This window comes from Mixophyes fleayi, chromosome 1 (genome assembly GCF_038048845.1).
Source record: "Mixophyes fleayi isolate aMixFle1 chromosome 1, aMixFle1.hap1, whole genome shotgun sequence".
Taxonomy (NCBI): domain Eukaryota; kingdom Metazoa; phylum Chordata; class Amphibia; order Anura; family Limnodynastidae; genus Mixophyes; species Mixophyes fleayi.
Window position 1 is genome coordinate 272,052,906 of NC_134402.1, and position 22,341 is coordinate 272,075,246.

At 35.3% G+C, this 22,341-nt stretch overlaps 1 protein-coding gene across 1 annotated transcript in view; it reads right to left on the reverse strand.

Moving 5' to 3' along the window:
- The window catches only part of MUSK (muscle associated receptor tyrosine kinase), a 121,575-nt gene that overhangs the window by 61,045 nt on the left and 38,189 nt on the right, over nt 1–22,341 (reverse strand). The window contains exon 6 of the mRNA XM_075210899.1: nt 1,912–2,036. Within this exon, the coding sequence (XP_075067000.1) occupies nt 1,912–2,036 (125 nt within the window). The remainder of the gene's footprint in view (nt 1–1,911; nt 2,037–22,341) is intronic.

Sequence of the window (22,341 nt, forward strand, 5' to 3'; positions counted from 1 at the left end):
ACAGATCTTTAAAGTAAAACAGAAATAAAACACATAAACTCTTTTGCGTTATCTGCCATCTGAGGAAGGATAGAAGGTATGGCCAATTCATAAGTAGAAGAATGACCCTCAAAATCTGACAATTTCCAAGATGATTTAATCACTTTTTAAACTGTATTCTTTCTTAAACAGCTCTCCTTTGTTATATATTGGTCAGAGGTGTGTTGATATGTTAATCTGTTTCACAACCATTTGTCGTTTGTTCAAGAACACTTCTAGAAATGGTTTCTGCAGATATATTATAACTCTCTACTAGAGCATAACAGATATGTATTCATTATTATTATTATTATTATTATTATTATTATTATTAAGAACATTTATTTATAGAGTGCCAGCATATTCCATAGCGCTTTACAACTGGGAACAAACACAGTAATAAAACAAGACTGGGTATTACAGACAGACAAAGAGGTAAAAGGGCCCTGCTCATATGAATACATTATATACGACAATGGGAGTTTGACACATGAGGTTAAGTGCTACATATTGCAAATTGGTACAGTCAAATTGCAATGTTAAAAGTGCTTAGTAGGCTATATGATCCAGTCACACAGCAATGTTGGTTAGGAGGTCAGAGGGTTGTTGTCTTGTGTGAACTGTGTAAATGGGTGATAATAGGGTACCCTAGTGAGGGTAAGAGTTGATGAATTTTATACGCTTGCCTGAAAAGATGGGTTTTCAGAGAACACTTGATGGTTTGAAGACCAAAGAAAAGTCTTGTTGTGCAAGGGAGGGAAGTAGGTGCAGCCCAAAAAAAGTTCTGTAACTGGGAATGGGAGCAGGTAATGAGTGTGGATGAGAGATGCAGATCTTGTGCAGAATGGAGGTGTCGTGTGAGGAGATATTTTGAAACAAGTAAAGAGATGTATGTTGGTGCAGTTTTGTTTATTACTTTGCGCCTGATTCATTAAGGAAAATACTCATTTTTTTTTACTTACGTTTTCTCCTGGGCCGAACCATGTTACAATGCAAGGGGTGCAGATTAGTTTATTATTTTGCACATATGGAAAATACTGGCTTTTTTTTCTAGATCAACTTTAAATTTCAGTGTACAAATAATCTATCAAATATTTGTGGGCTACATGAAAAAAAAGCCAGTATTTTCCTTATGTGCAAAATAATAAACTAATTTGCACCCTTTGTATTGCAAAATGATTTTGTTCAGATAACTTAAGTAAGATAACTTATTCAATTTCTTGCTTAACTTTCCTTAATGAATCAGGCCCCTTGTATGTTAGTAGAAGTTTTTTTGGATTCGGTAAAAAGCAGGCAACCAATGTTGAGTGTGACAGAGCTGAGATATGTAACAGGATTAGATATAGATTGGATAAGCTTGTTGTCATGCTGTCAACAGAAATAGAAATGTCAGGTAGGTAACTTCTGTTAGCTAGTTTACATTTTCTGCACATATGCATAAGAAACATGATTACATTACATAGATTTCTTGGGGAGATACATTATCCCTATATGTTGCTGACACATTTTATCTAGCTAGTTCCAGTGGTTTCAAATTTATATAAAAGTGTTCTCAAACCAGGATTATGGAAAGTATTGCTTTGATAAGATTCTACACTTAAGTTGGAGTGACCCAAAATATGGTTCTTTCTAGCCAAAAGAATTTCCACCAATTTTAGCTTGTCTGTGGACTGGGCATTAAACAAAAGGATTGACTGCCCATCTGTGACACCAGGCATCTTTGAATAAATATTCAAAGTCAGGAGACATAAAGCAGGCCTCTGAAACATGCGCAGTAATTTGTTAGCAGTTATCTAAATAAGTATCATATTTTAAAAGTGATCATCACCACAGTAACATATTATTTTCGATTATAATAATAAACATTGGTAAATAAGGCTTGAAATTACTCACAGCTTTTCCATTTTCAAACCACCTAATGGATGGGACTGGAATGCCGACTGCTGTACATCTCAGAGACACTTTTGAACCAAATGTAACATTCTGTGATTCTGGCGCCTTTATGATCCTGGCAAGCACTGTGAAGGGAAGATTATTTGACAAGGTTACAAATAATGTGTTGCTCTTCTTAAATATATTTACACATGCATTTCCTGCCCTCAACTGTTTTGTTATTGAATGGAAAAGTGTGCTTTCTACAGCTAGGAGCTACTTTTTCCTATAGCTGGCAATGCAGAACAACATTTTTGTAAATGTCTTGTACATTTGTTCATACTGCAGAAAATTAATATTACATCAAAAATAGGAAACCACTTTCAAGCACACCAATAAAAAAACATTTTAATGGCAAAAACAATTGTTTATCAGCAAGTTATTAACTTGTGGTTGCAAAATTAATGACACCAATTTGAGAGCGCCAAAAAAAGGGAACAAGTTCATTCATTTTGTGTGTAAAACCCACAGTAAATGTGTGCCAAGTCCTTACTAATTGTTGCATGAGGTCACTTGGTTCTATGTAACTGTCCAAAGTCATTTCCTGTGTAGCACCAGAGAGAAAGAAAGTATGTCAAGGGGCACTCCGGGGTGTTTAAAATTAAAATAACATTTTATTGGTATGCGTTAAAAATATAATAATATATCTAACAACTAGCGAAATATATTAAAAACATGTGCTGTGTGAAAATAAAAAATGCAGAACTAACTGCAAATCGCTGTGTTATCACGCTATTGAGTTATAGTAAATACAAAAGTTCTATATTATATATTATAGTATTGAATTTTACTGCTGATTGAGTACAATTGTTGTATAGTTTTTGATCAATGATATCACATATATGTTTATATTGTGGTGAAACAAGGTGATAAATTATAGTATCTATAGATTCATTAAGATAAACAACCTTGTTCACTTGAATATAGAGACACTAATTAGCTATCTAAAGCTGATATCAATTATTGTATAAAATGACTCTGTTGGTGATTCAAGCTCTTTAAATTATTATAGTGTATCAAGATACAGGTATAATTTCATTGTAGTAGTTAAAATATAAACCCTATGTCCTGATATTATATACTAGTTTGTTTAATTGATGGCTTAATTAACACTTAGGAGTTGCTATAATATAGATGGCGTGGTTGGCATATAGATATGAATGCCGTTAGCTACGCTGTATATTGTCCTGGGGTTGAGGAGATCTATCTCTTTTCATTATATCCCCATTGACTAGCGTGATTGACCCCCACGGTATGATGTATGTTGGCCAAATCTGAGCTCTATCTAACTTGATATGAGTACATTGATATCTAGCTAAACTATTACTGGGTTGAAAATATCACATCAGCAGAGCGTGAAAGACACAGCGAACGCCGACGCGCGTTTCGCTTGTGTGCTTTTTCAAGGCAAGACGAGCCTTGGCAATGATTGGATATTTAAGCTGTATACAGACCCTCCCTTCATCTACGTCATTGATAGAGATCCAATCCTGTGGCAGATCTCGCGGGGATGATAGACAGCGGTATCTGCCTATAGAATCTCGGATAGAAGGTGTTTAAAAATCTTATTGGTATCGAGGTGAAAACAGAAAGCATATTTCTTGAAAAGCATTAGAAAGGGAACTAAGTTTGATACTTTGCTTGGTATTATTACTTGTAAATTATCATAGGATTTGAGGTGAAGTTTCATTTGATAAACAGGATCTCTGAGCGTATTTTGGTAAGTATTTTCAATAGATTACCATCAGCAGTTCACAATATCATATATTATACATTATCACTGCCCAACAGTAGATATAAATATACAGTAATAATAGATTAATCCTATAACATTAAAAGAAAGGCGATATTCTGTATTTATATATAGCAGTCTTATATCATATGGTGTAGATATATTGTTGTTAAGGTATAGTAAAGTTACATTAAGTGTAATTTGACCTACTAAGATTATCTGCTAGAATTGTATTGTGTATTAACATGTATCATTATTAAAATATTCAGGTAGATGTCCGTAGTGAATTCATCCTATCATAGGTTGCATATTAACCTTGATTCAATAGAAATATAAATATGGAATTATGGTGCCTAAATTGATCCTCTACTATTAGGGTGAATAAAGATGTACTGTATTTTTATGTTAATCCTATATTTTATCAATACAATCGCTATAAAATGCGATATAGGTACTAGAGTGCCTTAGGTGTATTGCAAAATAAATTTAATTATAAACTGGAATTGTGTTATATATTGAGTTGATTGATTATTGGGGGTGATATTAATCAAATATCACATCCCAATAAAGTGAATGAGATCAAAAACTAATGTGTAGGACTATGTGGTAAACCTTTTACAACATTTAACTTTTATAAGTGATTTGGACCATCATTCATGTTATAAGCATGATTTTAATGGATTATGAGCCAGTTCCCTGGCAAGTGATTTAGTAAATATAAAATACAAAAAGAAGAGAGGGAAAAGGGGGGAGGGGGGTGATTTTGTGTTATTATGTATATAAGTGAATCAGACATTTGTATTATATATATCTCCATTATTTCTATGATTATTTTTAATTTTTAATTTTTAATATTCCAGTACCTTTTTTTTATTTATTATTAAATTGATTTGTTAAAGAAAGGCCAAGTAGCTGGTATAATCATTAAGGCCTTCCGGTATCAAACTACCCATGATAAAGATCTTCTTGGTTTCTCTTCTCAAGAGTTCTCCTTGTAAGTCTCCTCCACGAATCCCCATGTGTACTTGTTCCATTATATAAGCTTTCACAAATTTTGGATTACTATTGTGAAAAGATAAATAATGCTTTGCTACTGAAGTTATTTTTTTATTATTGTTTCGATCCTTCTCCGCATTCTTAATATTACCTATATGTTCTAGGAGTCTTTTCTTGAAGGGGCGGCTGGTCATGCCAACATATTTTTTGGAACAAGGACATGTTAGACAGTATATCACCCCAGAGGAATTACAGTTCAGAAAGTCATCTATTTTCCAGATCTTGCCATACTTATCCGTATAGTCTTTTGTCGTGACTGTATATTGACATGCTTTGCATGACCCGCATGGATAAAAGCCTTTAGTTTTATTCTTTTTAGGTATATCCTTTTGAAAATGACTATGAACAAAACAGTCATTAAGATTTTTGGATCTTCTCCAACTGACGGAAATTCTCTCCTCTAAGATATTTTTTAAATCCGAATCTAAGAGAAGAATATGCCAATGATGTTGGAATATATCAAGGAGTTCTTTCCATTCATTACAATAGGTACCGATCATCCTGACCTTTGATGGATAAATATCATGTTTTTGATTTTCAGAGGAGTAGATCAGAGATTCTCTATCTTTTTTTGATACAAAGTTTTCAGCATTTTTAATCTTTCTTCTTCCATATCCCCTGTTTTTAAGTCTCGTTATGAGTTCTTCTGATCTTTTATCAAAGGTTTGTTTGTTGGAACAATTTCGTTTCATTCGTAATAATTCCCCTTTGGGTATACCTTTGATTACTGCTGGATGGTGTGCACTTGAACTGTGCAGTATGCTGTTAGTGGCAGTCAATTTTCTATATACATCCGTATCTAGGGTACCATCTGCATTTTTGTAAATTATTAAATCTAAGAAATTGATCCTTTCAAGATCAATTTCTGAAGTGAGTTTTAGATTTAAATCATTATTGTTCAGAATTGTAGTGAACTCATTAAACATAGATATGTCTCCATCCCACAAAATCAGGATGTCGTCTATATATCTAAGCCAAAGTAGGACATGTTTGGTATATTTATCATTAATTTCGCAAAACACTACTTCCTTCTCCCACCAACCCAGAAATAGGTTGGCGTAAGTCGGAGCACAACATGTCCCCATAGCGGTACCCCTAATTTGAAGATAGAATCTCTCATCAAATAGAAAGTAATTCTTCGTTAGAATAAATTGTAAGAGGGTGATGATAAGTTCATTCCGATCAGAGTTAGTATTCATACTTAGAAAGTATTGTGTCGCTTTCAGTCCATCTTTGTGATTTATGTTTGTATAAAGAGATTCTACATCATATGATGCCAAGTAGACATCTCTGTTCACTGTAATTTCTTGTATTTTAGATAGCACGTCCAAGGTGTCTCTGACATATGAATGTAAGCTACAGACAAAAGGACGTAGAAATTGGTCTACGTATTTGCTGGCTTTTTCAGTCAGTCCCCCTATCCCCGATATAATGGGTCTTCCCAGGGGATTTTTTTCGTTCTTATGTATTTTCGGGAGTATGTACATTGTTGGTATTTTTGGATTTTCTACCATGAGGTACTCATAATCTTGTTTAGTTAATATTCTGTTATCAAATGCTTTTGTAATTATAGATTTGTAAATATTCAAAAAGTTTGCCGTGGGGTTGAATATTAGACGTTTGTAGCAAGTTGTATCCTTTAACTGTCGGTTGATTTCTGTTATGTATTTATCTTTTGCCCACAAAACAATATTTCCCCCTTTGTCTGAGGGTTTAATTTCGACATCTGTCCAACTTTCTATTTCTCTTAGTGCCTGAATTTCTATTTTGTCTAAGTTTCCATTAGTCCATTGGTATTCTTTTTTACCAGATACTGTCATATGTCCACAGGTTAAAACCTTTGTAGATCTAGTATCTAGGGATCTAGATAAACTATATGATAGAACACAAAGATACCAATGGACTAATGGAAACTTAGACAAAATAGAAATTCAGGCACTAAGAGAAATAGAAAGTTGGACAGATGTCGAAATTAAACCCTCAGACAAAGGGGGAAATATTGTTTTGTGGGCAAAAGATAAATACATAACAGAAATCAACCGACAGTTAAAGGATACAACTTGCTACAAACGTCTAATATTCAACCCCACGGCAAACTTTTTGAATATTTACAAATCTATAATTACAAAAGCATTTGATAACAGAATATTAACTAAACAAGATTATGAGTACCTCATGGTAGAAAATCCAAAAATACCAACAATGTACATACTCCCGAAAATACATAAGAACGAAAAAAATCCCCCGGGAAGACCCATTATATCGGGGATAGGGGGACTGACTGAAAAAGCCAGCAAATACGTAGACCAATTTCTACGTCCTTTTGTCTGTAGCTTACATTCATATGTCAGAGACACCTTGGACGTGCTATCTAAAATACAAGAAATTACAGTGAACAGAGATGTCTACTTGGCATCATATGATGTAGAATCTCTTTATACAAACATAAATCACAAAGATGGACTGAAAGCGACACAATACTTTCTAAGTATGAATACTAACTCTGATCGGAATGAACTTATCATCACCCTCTTACAATTTATTCTAACGAAGAATTACTTTCTATTTGATGAGAGATTCTATCTTCAAATTAGGGGTACCGCTATGGGGACATGTTGTGCTCCGACTTACGCCAACCTATTTCTGGGTTGGTGGGAGAAGGAAGTAGTGTTTTGCGAAATTAATGATAAATATACCAAACATGTCCTACTTTGGCTTAGATATATAGACGACATCCTGATTTTGTGGGATGGAGACATATCTATGTTTAATGAGTTCACTACAATTCTGAACAATAATGATTTAAATCTAAAACTCACTTCAGAAATTGATCTTGAAAGGATCAATTTCTTAGATTTAATAATTTACAAAAATGCAGATGGTACCCTAGATACGGATGTATATAGAAAATTGACTGCCACTAACAGCATACTGCACAGTTCAAGTGCACACCATCCAGCAGTAATCAAAGGTATACCCAAAGGGGAATTATTACGAATGAAACGAAATTGTTCCAACAAACAAACCTTTGATAAAAGATCAGAAGAACTCATAACGAGACTTAAAAACAGGGGATATGGAAGAAGAAAGATTAAAAATGCTGAAAACTTTGTATCAAAAAAAGATAGAGAATCTCTGATCTACTCCTCTGAAAATCAAAAACATGATATTTATCCATCAAAGGTCAGGATGATCGGTACCTATTGTAATGAATGGAAAGAACTCCTTGATATATTCCAACATCATTGGCATATTCTTCTCTTAGATTCGGATTTAAAAAATATCTTAGAGGAGAGAATTTCCGTCAGTTGGAGAAGATCCAAAAATCTTAATGACTGTTTTGTTCATAGTCATTTTCAAAAGGATATACCTAAAAAGAATAAAACTAAAGGCTTTTATCCATGCGGGTCATGCAAAGCATGTCAATATACAGTCACGACAAAAGACTATACGGATAAGTATGGCAAGATCTGGAAAATAGATGACTTTCTGAACTGTAATTCCTCTGGGGTGATATACTGTCTAACATGTCCTTGTTCCAAAAAATATGTTGGCATGACCAGCCGCCCCTTCAAGAAAAGACTCCTAGAACATATAGGTAATATTAAGAATGCGGAGAAGGATCGAAACAATAATAAAAAAATAACTTCAGTAGCAAAGCATTATTTATCTTTTCACAATAGTAATCCAAAATTTGTGAAAGCTTATATAATGGAACAAGTACACATGGGGATTCGTGGAGGAGACTTACAAGGAGAACTCTTGAGAAGAGAAACCAAGAAGATCTTTATCATGGGTAGTTTGATACCGGAAGGCCTTAATGATTATACCAGCTACTTGGCCTTTCTTTAACAAATCAATTTAATAATAAATAAAAAAAAGGTACTGGAATATTAAAAATTAAAAATTAAAAATAATCATAGAAATAATGGAGATATATATAATACAAATGTCTGATTCACTTATATACATAATAACACAAAATCACCCCCCTCCCCCCTTTTCCCTCTCTTCTTTTTGTATTTTATATTTACTAAATCACTTGCCAGGGAACTGGCTCATAATCCATTAAAATCATGCTTATAACATGAATGATGGTCCAAATCACTTATAAAAGTTAAATGTTGTAAAAGGTTTACCACATAGTCCTACACATTAGTTTTTGATCTCATTCACTTTATTGGGATGTGATATTTGATTAATATCACCCCCAATAATCAATCAACTCAATATATAACACAATTCCAGTTTATAATTAAATTTATTTTGCCATACACCTAAGGCACTCTAGTACCTATATCGCATTTTATAGCGATTGTATTGATAAAATATAGGATTAACATAAAAATACAGTACATCTTTATTCACCCTAATAGTAGAGGATCAATTTAGGCACCATAATTCCATATTTATATTTCTATTGAATCAAGGTTAATATGCAACCTATGATAGGATGAATTCACTACGGACATCTACCTGAATATTTTAATAATGATACATGTTAATACACAATACAATTCTAGCAGATAATCTTAGTAGGTCAAATTACACTTAATGTAACTTTACTATACCTTAACAACAATATATCTACACCATATGATATAAGACTGCTATATATAAATACAGAATATCGCCTTTCTTTTAATGTTATAGGATTAATCTATTATTACTGTATATTTATATCTACTGTTGGGCAGTGATAATGTATAATATATGATATTGTGAACTGCTGATGGTAATCTATTGAAAATACTTACCAAAATACGCTCAGAGATCCTGTTTATCAAATGAAACTTCACCTCAAATCCTATGATAATTTACAAGTAATAATACCAAGCAAAGTATCAAACTTAGTTCCCTTTCTAATGCTTTTCAAGAAATATGCTTTCTGTTTTCACCTCGATACCAATAAGATTTTTAAACACCTTCTATCCGAGATTCTATAGGCAGATACCGCTGTCTATCATCCCCGCGAGATCTGCCACAGGATTGGATCTCTATCAATGACGTAGATGAAGGGAGGGTCTGTATACAGCTTAAATATCCAATCATTGCCAAGGCTCGTCTTGCCTTGAAAAAGCACACAAGCGAAACGCGCGTCGGCGTTCGCTGTGTCTTTCACGCTCTGCTGATGTGATATTTTCAACCCAGTAATAGTTTAGCTAGATATCAATGTACTCATATCAAGTTAGATAGAGCTCAGATTTGGCCAACATACATCATACCGTGGGGGTCAATCACGCTAGTCAATGGGGATATAATGAAAAGAGATAGATCTCCTCAACCCCAGGACAATATACAGCGTAGCTAACGGCATTCATATCTATATGCCAACCACGCCATCTATATTATAGCAACTCCTAAGTGTTAATTAAGCCATCAATTAAACAAACTAGTATATAATATCAGGACATAGGGTTTATATTTTAACTACTACAATGAAATTATACCTGTATCTTGATACACTATAATAATTTAAAGAGCTTGAATCACCAACAGAGTCATTTTATACAATAATTGATATCAGCTTTAGATAGCTAATTAGTGTCTCTATATTCAAGTGAACAAGGTTGTTTATCTTAATGAATCTATAGATACTATAATTTATCACCTTGTTTCACCACAATATAAACATATATGTGATATCATTGATCAAAAACTATACAACAATTGTACTCAATCAGCAGTAAAATTCAATACTATAATATGTAATATAGAACTTTTGTATTTACTATAACTCAATAGCGTGATAACACAGCGATTTGCAGTTAGTTCTGCATTTTTTATTTTCACACAGCACATGTTTTTAATATATTTCGCTAGTTGTTAGATATATTATTATATTTTTAACGCATACCAATAAAATGTTATTTTAATTTTAAACACCCCGGAGTGCCCCTTGACATACTTTCTTTCTCTCTGGTGCTACACATTAATTACAAGTATAAGGGAGCACCCTCCAGCTATGATAGGAAAGTTACACTGGAATACATTATAAGCAAGATTGGGGGTTTAATAATATTTATCTATTAACCAACTTAGTGCGGTCATTCTACTTTTAGTTACAAAGTCATTTCCTGCCAGATACATAAATAAAACATCTGGTGTCCTGTCATAAATAAAGTCAGCCATTCGGACAATCTGTAATTCAACACCACCCCTTCTCTGGAGATAAATATGCTTCTCTTAACCTTTCAATACCAAATATGAAAATGTGGCATTTTTTAAGATAACCTTAATGATGAGTTTATTAAAGTGAATTGGCTTTCATTTTATGTCATTCAAAATGTAATACATTCTTCACTATTGTTAGTAAACACTGTATTTTATGCAAAGGAGACATACAGGTTTAGATTTGGCCATACATATTTTTTGTGCAAGCTACGCATTACTGTACTACGCATCTGCACAGGGATGCAAACACATACATTTTGGAATATCGTTGACTAGTGCCTCCTTATGCCTGAAGAGGCAGTACAGGGGAGGGCAGGGGTGGGCAAATACAGTGTGAGTACTGTACAGCAGTGTTCACGAAATTGTTACACAGTTAGACGTGGACACATCTGTAGATATACATGTTAGAAAAAAATAATAGAAAACTGTAATATTAAAAATATTTTCCCTTTTAGCATCCAAAAATATATACAGTATTTCAGCCAAAAGGATACAAAAAAGAAAGCCTTATCTGCACTAATAAAGCAATATTACACATGTTTCTTTATTTTAAGAATGAAAAAAAATGATATGCTATGAAAATACCCCACCACAAAAATACAAATCTTTGTAAACTTTATTCCATACTTGCAGGTTAAACCCTTTTTGTGACTACTGTTGTGACTACAATCGGTGTCCTAATGGGTGGGGACCATAATTTGTTTTTGCTATTATCCATACAAAGTGCAGATTTTTGGGTTACATGCACATCGCTGCAAATTACTATACCTAATTATTAATTTAGTATCAATGATCCCAATGAAAAAAATGGAAATAACTCAATGTTTCAAAAGTTTGCTATAGTGTGCCTAAGTGAAACTAATCACATGACCATGGTCGTGAGCTTAATAATAACGATGTACACTAGGAGGCAGTCAATGCTGTTCCCTGCCAGGGAAACTCCTTAACAAATTCCAATGCTTGACTAAACACTAATGTTGGACATTATATCATAAATACACCTCTCCACAAATAGCCCCAACATTAAATTAGCTGCATTTACAATTAATACATAGGCACAATAAGACCCAAGCATTTAATAAATAGATAGGCTTCCCTCCCCCAATCAGTCTTGACATTAAATAAACATAAATGTCATTTGATAAAAAGGCTTATTTCAACCAGCATACACATTAATTTATAATCACTCACATTTAATAAAGAGACCCACCATTGCAATATAAGCCCCCATAATATGTTAATAGCCTCCACCAACCCCACATTATATCAATAGCCCCACATTTAATAGAGAATCCATATTAAATAGCATTACATTAATATTCCTTACTACATTACATTAAAAATCCTGAATACAGTACATTAATAACCCCCTCTGCATTATATCAAGTCCTCACCATACTCACCTGATCTGCTAATCTGATCTTTGTTTACGAGCCCCAGCTCTCTAGGGAATATACCGTGATGAACAATCTGGGACTGGTTTGTCATTATGTTATGGGTACCCCACACTGCGATTTCCCCTGCTATAGTGCCACCAGCCCCGGCCCGCTTGCCTAGTGTTAGCTATCGTAAAATCAGGGGTACCCCACCTTTTTTTCCGCCCAATTTTGCGACTACACTGGGCTGATAGCACTAGGGTTAATGTCGGTGGGATGGGGGGGTGGGAGTACACTTTTTTAAAAATTTAATTATTTATTTTTAAACTGTATTGAGCTGTTTGTTGCAGGAGCTGACAGGTACGTACATATTCTGCAGCGTCCTGAGCAGTAGAACAGAGAGGGAAAATACACCCGTAATGAACAAAAAATATATATTTTGAGATTCATTCCTTGTTGACTACGGGTGTAAGCAGAGCCTATTTGAGTAGAGTTTTACTAGTCCATGCAAATACGTACTTAATGACTGAGGCTCAATGTGTACTCTGATATGTTTTCCAAAATAAGTTACGGGCCTTACTCATTAAGGAGCACAAAGTGAACGCAACTTTACATTTTTTTTAATTTGAACAGAAATTGCATGCAAGTACACCCGTTGAAATCTGGTGAAAGTATATTCTGCCTATACTGCACTTGTCATATACAGACAGACAGAACACATTGCACGATGTGCTCTATCCTGTAACACAATAAGCACAGCTGTATGCGGTATTCCAAAGAATATGTAAAATGTTGTGGTGTACGAAACAATAAACTATTGAAATTAGGTGTTACTGTAAACTTCCAATCAAATAAAGTGTTTCTGGTGTCCTAGCATGACAGGGCTTCGTCAAGCACACATAAAGGGAAGAAAGGTACACATTTCAGGGTGTTCGTTGACAGTTAGGTATGCTGGATCTAATTAACAGTAAACTGGATGTCCTTCAAGGTGCACGTCTACTCTCCATTCATGGAATATGCTTTCAGAAAATTGCAGTTTGCCTAGTTTTGTGGGTAGGCAGAAATACATCAAGAGGTGCAATGTAAGACATGTAAATGTCACATACAAAAATTCTAGAACCACCCCTTTCATTAAATTAAATGTTTTCATTTATTTTATAAAATACTGCATAGTTTAGCCTAATTTATGGCTTAAATTAATCAAGGGAATGAGTGCTTGTGCTATTTTATGTATGAGAAGCTTTTTATTGCATTGCTGGACTTGAGCCTAGAAATACATTTCTCTGCAGATGTACAACATGGAGGCACAAAAGTTGCCCCATTAAAGTATAAGTGAATACCTTATGGAGATTTTTTCCTAGACAGAGTAGGATGGTTCTAGTTATGGATGGAGTACTTTAAAAATTAAATGTATAGCTAATCTCTTTGTCAGACTTATAGTAATGCATTTGGTGTAGTCATAAACAGTAGCTAAATACATTTGGAACTAATTATTTTAAGCCTCCAATGGGTAGAAATCTAAACACAAATAATTTGTTTTTTAAAAGTCCTACCGAATCTGAAATAAATATAGAAAATGACATTGAAGATGGAATAAAAAAATGTATTAAAACTTAAACTGATAAAAGCAAAACATGTAAAAAATGCTCTGATCAAAGTAGTAGAAACCCTAAAAAAAAAGTTAGGACATATATACCTCAATTACAATAATAGCCACAAAGAGTAAAATAATATAATAAACAATTGGAATTTCTAGCACAAAACAATAACCATTACAGAGGCAAGGGTTTCCTTTCTTCCCTCGAACCTCCACAACTCTGCTACTAAAATAACCCTTCATGCCAAAATAGTACCAAGCACTGCAAGCTGACAGTGTGTAAACAATTCCTTCTACCCTCAATAACCAGTGGACAAATGAATCAATATACATTTGGAACCATTAACAAACATCTTTTTTAAGGAGAAGGGGTTTGACTTTTTCTACCCAATATATATGCCATTGATTGCTAATACTATGGTTAGCATAAAGTGGACTTGTGTTTGGACTTGGAAGTATCGTTATGTAAACAGGAACATATGGTGTATATAGAGATCACTGATGCTGCAGAAGCACACAATGCACATGATATGTGGTCAAAAATGTAAACATAAACGAATGTTAGAGTTGTATTTTTTTTTTTTTACTTAAAATTGATACAGTGCTATAGGAAGTAGTACAAATGGATGGATATTGGGAAATGCACAAGGACATGGGGAAAAATAAACTATATAAACACAGAGCAAGAAGAACGACCATAATCAACAGGTGGTGATGGGGGATTGACTGAAAAAGACTATTTTGCATCTTGGGGGGAAGTTAAATTTGGATAGTAGTAAGTAAGTACCAATACATTTGTTAATAAAATCACAATAAACAAATGTTTCATATCACGGCCTTTTTTTTATTTTAAGATATTTACATTGGTTAGAGTCATACTAATCTATCCAATGCTTCCAACAGAGATAAAGCTGTTGTAGACTGTTGTTGGCTTTGGCAATTATCTTTTCATAATGACTATGTAGTCCTCTAATAGAGAAGGTTGCTGTGGCTAGTCTCACAGCTATCCAGAAATGATGAAGAAGATGTTGGGCCTGATTCAAGGTGGAATAGAAGCATAAGTGTAAGTTGAGATTGAAAAAGCCATACACAAGTGATAATTCTAAGAGCCCCAGAAAGTAACTGAAGGTTCAGATTCTAGTGGGATAGCCAATGTGTTTTGAAGGCAATCAAACACATAAGTCACTACTGGTACAAGTTTGGGGCAAACCCACAAGGTATGAAAGAGAGTACCAGTATGTCCACATTGGAAAAAAGGTTTTGTAAATTTGCTGCAATCAGTTAGGAATTGGTTGTCAACTAAATTTGTTTTATGGTGCTCTACATGTTTATTACATGTGGTAAACTTGTCGAGAGAAGTGAAAATCCTATACCATTGGTCTTTGAACATTTAATTTTGTAAGTTTTCTAGGGAGAGTAAAGGGAGAACATGTATGTTATGTCAAGAAATTAATGTCTGATATAGGTGTAGTGTTCAGACAATGATTACTAAATTAGTTTTGAAAGGTAGAAAATCGTGTAAATACTATGTCATATATATTTTCACATGCTTCCCTTCTGTTTTTAAGTTAATATCTGGAAAATATTTGCATAAAACAGATATGGAAACTTACATGTTTGAAGTGGGGCACCCATATCTGCAATGTAGCTTTTACTCACTATGGGCCTGATTCAAACCGGAAAGCAAGTTGCACCTCAAAAAAAGATAATGGTACTTGAGAGTAAATCTGTCCATATTCAAATATCCAGTTTGAATGTGGGTGTAAGTACGCTGTGCCGAAATGGTACATACTATATGTTAACAGACAGAACAGAGTGCAATATCCTCACAGGGATTAAATGCCAAGCGGCTGATGATCCCACATTGCCCCACCTTTTTAAAACCTTAAGTTATGAATAAGTTAAGTTATGAATAGTTATATTCTACCTGAAATAAAGACATGGACACATGATAGAGTTTTGGCAAACTAAGGTCACAGTTTAATTATGAGATAAATGTGACAAAGAAAGCAGGTGCAGGAACAGCTATCAGCTAATACAAATCAGACTTTATAGGGATGGGCAGCCAGCCCATAATCCCGGCACTACTTTACGTAGTCAGAGAGACTCCACCCCTCCTGGCCTCCTGGGCATTCTTCCACAAACGATACCCAGGGCACCTGCACATGTGACCCCTACAAAGACCAGATTGATGGGGGAATAATCCTGCAACCTACATAACACTTATGCCCTGTATTAACTGCTGCCTGCACTGCTTTCCTAGTGGCTGTCCCTCATCTGGATGAGGAAAGAAAGCAAGATTAGCAGCACAAATATGGTACATTACACAGGTACATTATACAGGTACTTCAACAGGGATGGCAGAAAGGAGATTCAGAAGAAAGAGAGATAGACTTCCTGTCTCTGTGGATAATAAGGTCTTCGATCACAATGCATACAAAAATTATATTTTTTTATAAAACATAAATCAAGATTCATACTGTACATATAAAGCATTTTTATGATCTATCTTACTTGCATACACATGTTCTGTGTTAGCTAGTGGCACACACTATGTCGTGCCAGTCATCACTATCACTTATACCTGCCCTGTAGCTGGTGCAAATAATTCTGTTGAATCCAAGATTAATTAAAAGAAACCTAGAACTTGATTTGCCTGCATCCGCTTTGTCACACCCTCGGGACCCCCTTGCTGTACATTAAATATGTCTGTCCGTCCCTCCCAACCCTCATTCCGCCATTCACGGCGTGTCATTTGCGTTTGGACATGATTTGCATGCAATTGTGTTCACTGGCGCAAGGTCCGTTTTAGAGCATGCGCCGAGCTATTTCACTCAAGATATGGCACACAAACGAGCGTATGTTCGAATATGAATCACACTCCATATGTCTATAATAAATATTTTACTTTATCTATGGAAAAGTCAGGGGCAGACTGGGCTGGGGGAGAGAAGGGCCTCTGCCCCCCGGGCCCGTCTTATGGTGGACTACCTTGGGCTGGACCACTGGGTGACCCTTTTTTTTTCATTTAAAATGTTCCTAACAGGGTGTTGAGTCGAGTCTTGCTCCCCAGGCTAAAATTTTCCTGCCCTACTCTGGGAAAAGCCATTGATTTATTTTAGTTCTCAGCATAAAATTATAGCTTTCCTATTTTTAAATTGGAATCCCTATGACAGACAAATACCTTTTCAATAAGTGAGGTTTTACAATAATATATGAGGCATACAAGTTCACATGGTTTCAGTGTTGCTTACATCACTAGCAACAAAAGTCTTGGCATGCATCCACACAGATTGGTTAAATGGTTTTAGGGCTGACACAAAGATAGACTGAGAAATTGGTAGTTGCAGATAAGATATAATAATTTAAGTAAGACCATCTTTAAACCTGCACTTCTGCCTAGCCTTGAGATTGAGAAATGTGATTTTGCTAAGCTGACGTCATCTTGTTGCCTTATAGCCATTTTATTATCTTATAGCTCAAAGACAGCTTAGATACAGCTAGTTTGTAGGAGTTATTCATTGTTATTTCGTTGTATGCAAGAAACTATGCCCATGACCTTGGATTTGGCAGACAGGAGATAAACCAACCCCACCTGGGGGAAATTCCTGTGTGAAAATGTGAGAATGTAGCAAGATCTGTGTAAAGGATGCAAAAGTGGTTAAAATATTTTGGGGCGTGATTTTGTGTAACCAGAGTGCTATATAGATATGAACTTGTAATCAATAAATCAGAGCTAATTGCACACAAAGAACTTGCAGTGTCTTTTATCTCTCTGGCCGATGAGCTAATAAACTGGTAAACTGACGCTTACAGGTGAACTGACTGATTAGATCCAACAGCATAAAAAAAGAAAGTTCCACCTTTATAGGGTTAATTGATATATTTGGTGAGGTAGCCTAGCTAGAGTAAAACATAATATTTAATAGAGGTAAGATACGCCACATAAATTCAAAGCCTAAGATCTGCAGTTATAATAACTTCCGCAGCAAAAACGACACCTTTGTGTGATCTATCCTCTCCTCATCTTGTAAAACTTGCATATGGCTTGCTGCAAGGTCCTGTGTCAAGGGTTCCATAAATAAGTTGAAAATCAATGCGGATAGAGGACACCCTTGACATTTAGTCATATATAAACCCAGACACAGACACTTCTGCAAACAGGATATAATATAATACTATGACTGCTTTAAAAATGGGCTAAACAAAACAACATTTTATAAATGTTAATTGAATTTAAGCTCAGTGCACTATGTGAAAGCCCTTTTCTGTGTCCAAAATGAGCAGAGAAGACCTTTAAGTCATCCAGGAGATCTGGATAATGTCTAAAAGTCTATGAATGCTATAGGGAGTCTGCTGGCCAGGAATGACCCAGCCTGGTCCGTGATAATTAGTGAACAAAGGATTATGGTCAGTTGTTGGGCCAGAATTTAAGCATATATCCCAGTTTTAATCAGGACAGAGAGCTATAGTTCTTGCGAAAAGAGCAGACTTTGCTTTGCTTTGGGATTATAACAATGGAGGCTCTCTGGAGGAAAGGCTGATTCAAATATGGTAAAATTAAACAATATTTTTAGATGTGGTAATAACATAGAGGTTGTGAAAATACCTTATAATATAAATTGGTAAGAATATCAGGCCCTGAACCTTTTCCCGCGGGAAGATATGTCAGGGTTTTTTCACCCTTTTTTTCTTTTGTATTATGAAAACTTTTATTATTTTTGAAGTTTTAAAGGGAGTGATAATATTGCACAAATGTATTAAATAGATTGTATGTTTGTGAGCAGGGCCCTTTTACCTCTCTGTATGTATTACCCAGTATTGTTTTATTACTGTTTGCTCTCAATTGTAAAGAGCAATGAAATCTGCTGGCGCTATATATGATGATGATGATGATTATTAATTATTTATCTCTAGGGTTCAAGATCTTAGGACCATTATGCTTTAAGTAGGCAAGCGATGAGCGAAGGTCCGGCAAATTTTCTCTTGAATTGAATTTTGTAATGGAACAAGCTGCTTTATAGAGATGTAAAGTTCCAACTAAACAATCGGTGAGTTTCACTATTGCTTTGTGATTGAATAAAATGGCAAAATTTTATGTTGTATTTGTAAATCTTCATTCTGCAATTAGAACTGCGACAATAGGGATCAAATAATTCTGCTCTGTGGTGAGGTTAAAGTTGGACCGAGATTTCCAGACAGAACAAAAACAAAATGATAGGGGAAATTCTGTGCAGCAAAAATATGCTATAGAATGATGCAAAGTTCTATACCCAAATGTGGAATGAGATCAATATTCTATGGAACAGTTTTACAATTCCAAATATGAGACATCTTTTGTAAACTGGCTAGTAAAGAATCTGCTTTATTGTCTATGGAGTAATATTTGAATGTAGATTTTCTCAAGGTCAATTTGCAGTTAGCTAGAAATAGTTTGTGAAGTTTATAGGTATCATTTTCTCTAAGCATTTTCATGTTGGTGGCTTCACTGATGAACCCTGTAGAACTGCTTTGTGGGCCTGAGTCATTAAGGAGAGCAAGGCAAAAAAAGGAGTAAGTTTGATCCTGGACAAAACCATGTTACAATGCAAGGGGTGCAATATAGTATATTATTTTGCATATAAAGAAAATACTGGATTTTTTGTCATGTAGCACACAAATACTTGATAGCTTTATGTTTACACTGAAATTTAAAGTTGATCTAGAACATTCCCTACCCCAACAATAAATCTATCCTCACATTTTAAATTTACATCCCCCTCCAATGCAATATGGTTTTGTCAAGGTGCAAAGTTAATCCATTTTTTTTTGCTTTGCTTTGTTCTCTTTAATGGCCCTGTAAGTATACCATAAACTTTGCTGAGAGGTTTCATAGGTGTTATTGTTTAAAAAGTATGGATAGTTGAAAATGTATTTACTAGGTTGGGAGATGTTAATAGAAAGTTGTTGAGCTTCCATTGCCCAAACCATTAATGTGTATAGTCCTTTTGAATAAAGGGAAAAATTGGGAAACAGTTAGTCTAGATTATTGCCTTTCTTTTTGTGTTGGTGGCATGCTGTATAAATGTAATGTCTATTGGGAAGTCATTTATGTGGAAGTTATTCACGGCTGATGAACACTAAAATTTAAACCTTTTCCCTACAGTGTGCAACTCTTCAGCTATCATAAAGGTCAAATTTGCGGACCAGGAGCCTCATTTAGAGTCGGACGCAATGTGCATCTAAGACGTGTAAAAGTGGGAGTGTGCTGCAGCTTGGTAGGGTATTACGAGTGGCATGCAACCCCAGTTGTGTCCCACTCGTAATACCCTACCGAGCTGTGAGCAGTTCCTGCAGCTAGCTAACTGCTTGCGCCACCTAATTCCTGCCGCAGTTTTAGCCCTTTTTTGACGTGTGTTGCGTCTGTGCCTTACTGCGTCTAGGATTTACTTACAGGGTCACACCTTCACAATTCTGCGTTCCGCCCTTTCCCTCATAGTAAGCCGCAAGCTGTCGCAAGTGTAAATTGCGTCCAAGATGTAGACGGATATGGTGCTTGCTGCACATGAGTGATAGTGGTTTTTTTGGTCGATGCACCTAAAACAGACTTTGCATCCGACTCTAAATGAGGTCCCAGATTGGCAATCCTAGGAGCTGCAGACTCACTGAGCCTGATTCCTTAAGGAAAGTAAGGCAAAAAAAAATGAGTAAGTGTTCTCGTGGACAAACCATGTTACAATGCATGGGGTGCAAATTAGCTTATTATTTTGCACATAAGTTAAATTCTGGCTGTTTTTTCATGTAGAACACAAATACTTGATAGCTTATTTTTACCCTGAAATTTAAAGTTCGTCCTGAACATGCTCTACCCCAACTATAAATCTGTCTCCACATTTTAAATTTACCTCCAATGCCAATTGGAGGGGGAGGTAATACCAATGGTTTTGCCAAGGTGCAAAGAATCTACTTTCCTAATTTAGAAGGTTGAACGTTACATGTTTGCTAATGAGAGGGCATGTATCAGGAAGCTTTTTCATGGTAGGCAGATATCAGAGAAATTTCTTGAGCTACAGTAAATGATGGGAATTTACCTGAGGTAACATATCCTCATATACGAGAAGCAAAAATGCATATTTCTACCTAATAGGGAGAGATTGGCTACAGTGAAAAGTAGAGAGAGTATAAGCAGGGCACCAGTGAGTCCTGATCCTAGGCACCATCTACAAAGAGAGTGATCTTACAAATATAAACTTATTATTAGATTGATTGAACCAATTAATAGATAAATATAAACCACATAGGCAAATACGTAGGATACAAGATCTATGTAAGGATTTATTTAGTTTGAAGGGAGTCATGCTCCATCCATTTCTTTCTGGCTGGTCTATGACATTAGTTCTTACAGAAAGTGCTACGAACAATAAATCCCACCATTTCAGTAGAGTTATGTCACTTGCTATCTTTCAGAATGGGAAGTTGAATAGGATAGCCCCAGCAGTATTGTATGCTAATGTTGCAGAAAGAAATTTGACTTGTTTAAACGCTCTGCATATGGAAATGCTCCCCGGATTGTGAGAGACTGAGTGAATTGCCTGGCAGCCTTCTAGCAACACCTCACCAGGTGCAAATGCTCATTGCCAGCAGAGTGTCTGGTATGTTGGAAAACCCGAAAAGGGCCTTATGAATGGAGCCCATGCTCTCTCTCTGTTCAAAACCCCAGGAACCCTCACCAGCTTTTCATACAGCTGAAGACAAACTCTGGGAGGTTTTTCACAAACACAACAATCTCCCTGGGGTTTTAAAAGGTACAAGCAGAAGCCTGTGAGAAATATATCTGCCCTAACTAACTTTATCAATGCCAATGTCACAATATATATATATATATGATGCAAATTTGTACTTAGCATTTCGTTTGTAAGCTTTATTTAACTATTATATCTAACATGAAAAGGGCAAGGGCAGGAATTTGGGATGAAGGGAGAAGAAAAATATGACCCGTCAAAACCCTAAAGTGTGAAAGGTATATTTACTAGCTGTCATTTTGTAGAATGTACTAAATAATTGATAGCTAGAATTTGATTGGTTGCTATAGGCAACATCTCCACTTTTTCAAACCCGCAGTTTAGTAAATATACCCATAAGAGTTTTCACAAATGGGAAAGGGTTGGTAGATCAGTTAGAATATCTCTTATACGTATAAGATAGGTAGATGTGAATTCTGCATTTCAATCATGTGCTGATAGATTAAGGCTGTAATTAGAGCTGTGTGAGAAGGGCAACCGCCCAGGGTGCACAGCGGAAGGGAGAAACAGGGACATGAATATTTTAGGTTAATTGGGCTATGGTTGAAGGCTAGGGGGCCATCAATTTTAATTCTTGCCCCAGGCTTTAAAATCTCTAGTTACGGCTCTCTGATTGAGTAATATTATCTATGGATATATAAAAAAATTCTCTTTAATAGTTGGGAAAATGGGTGT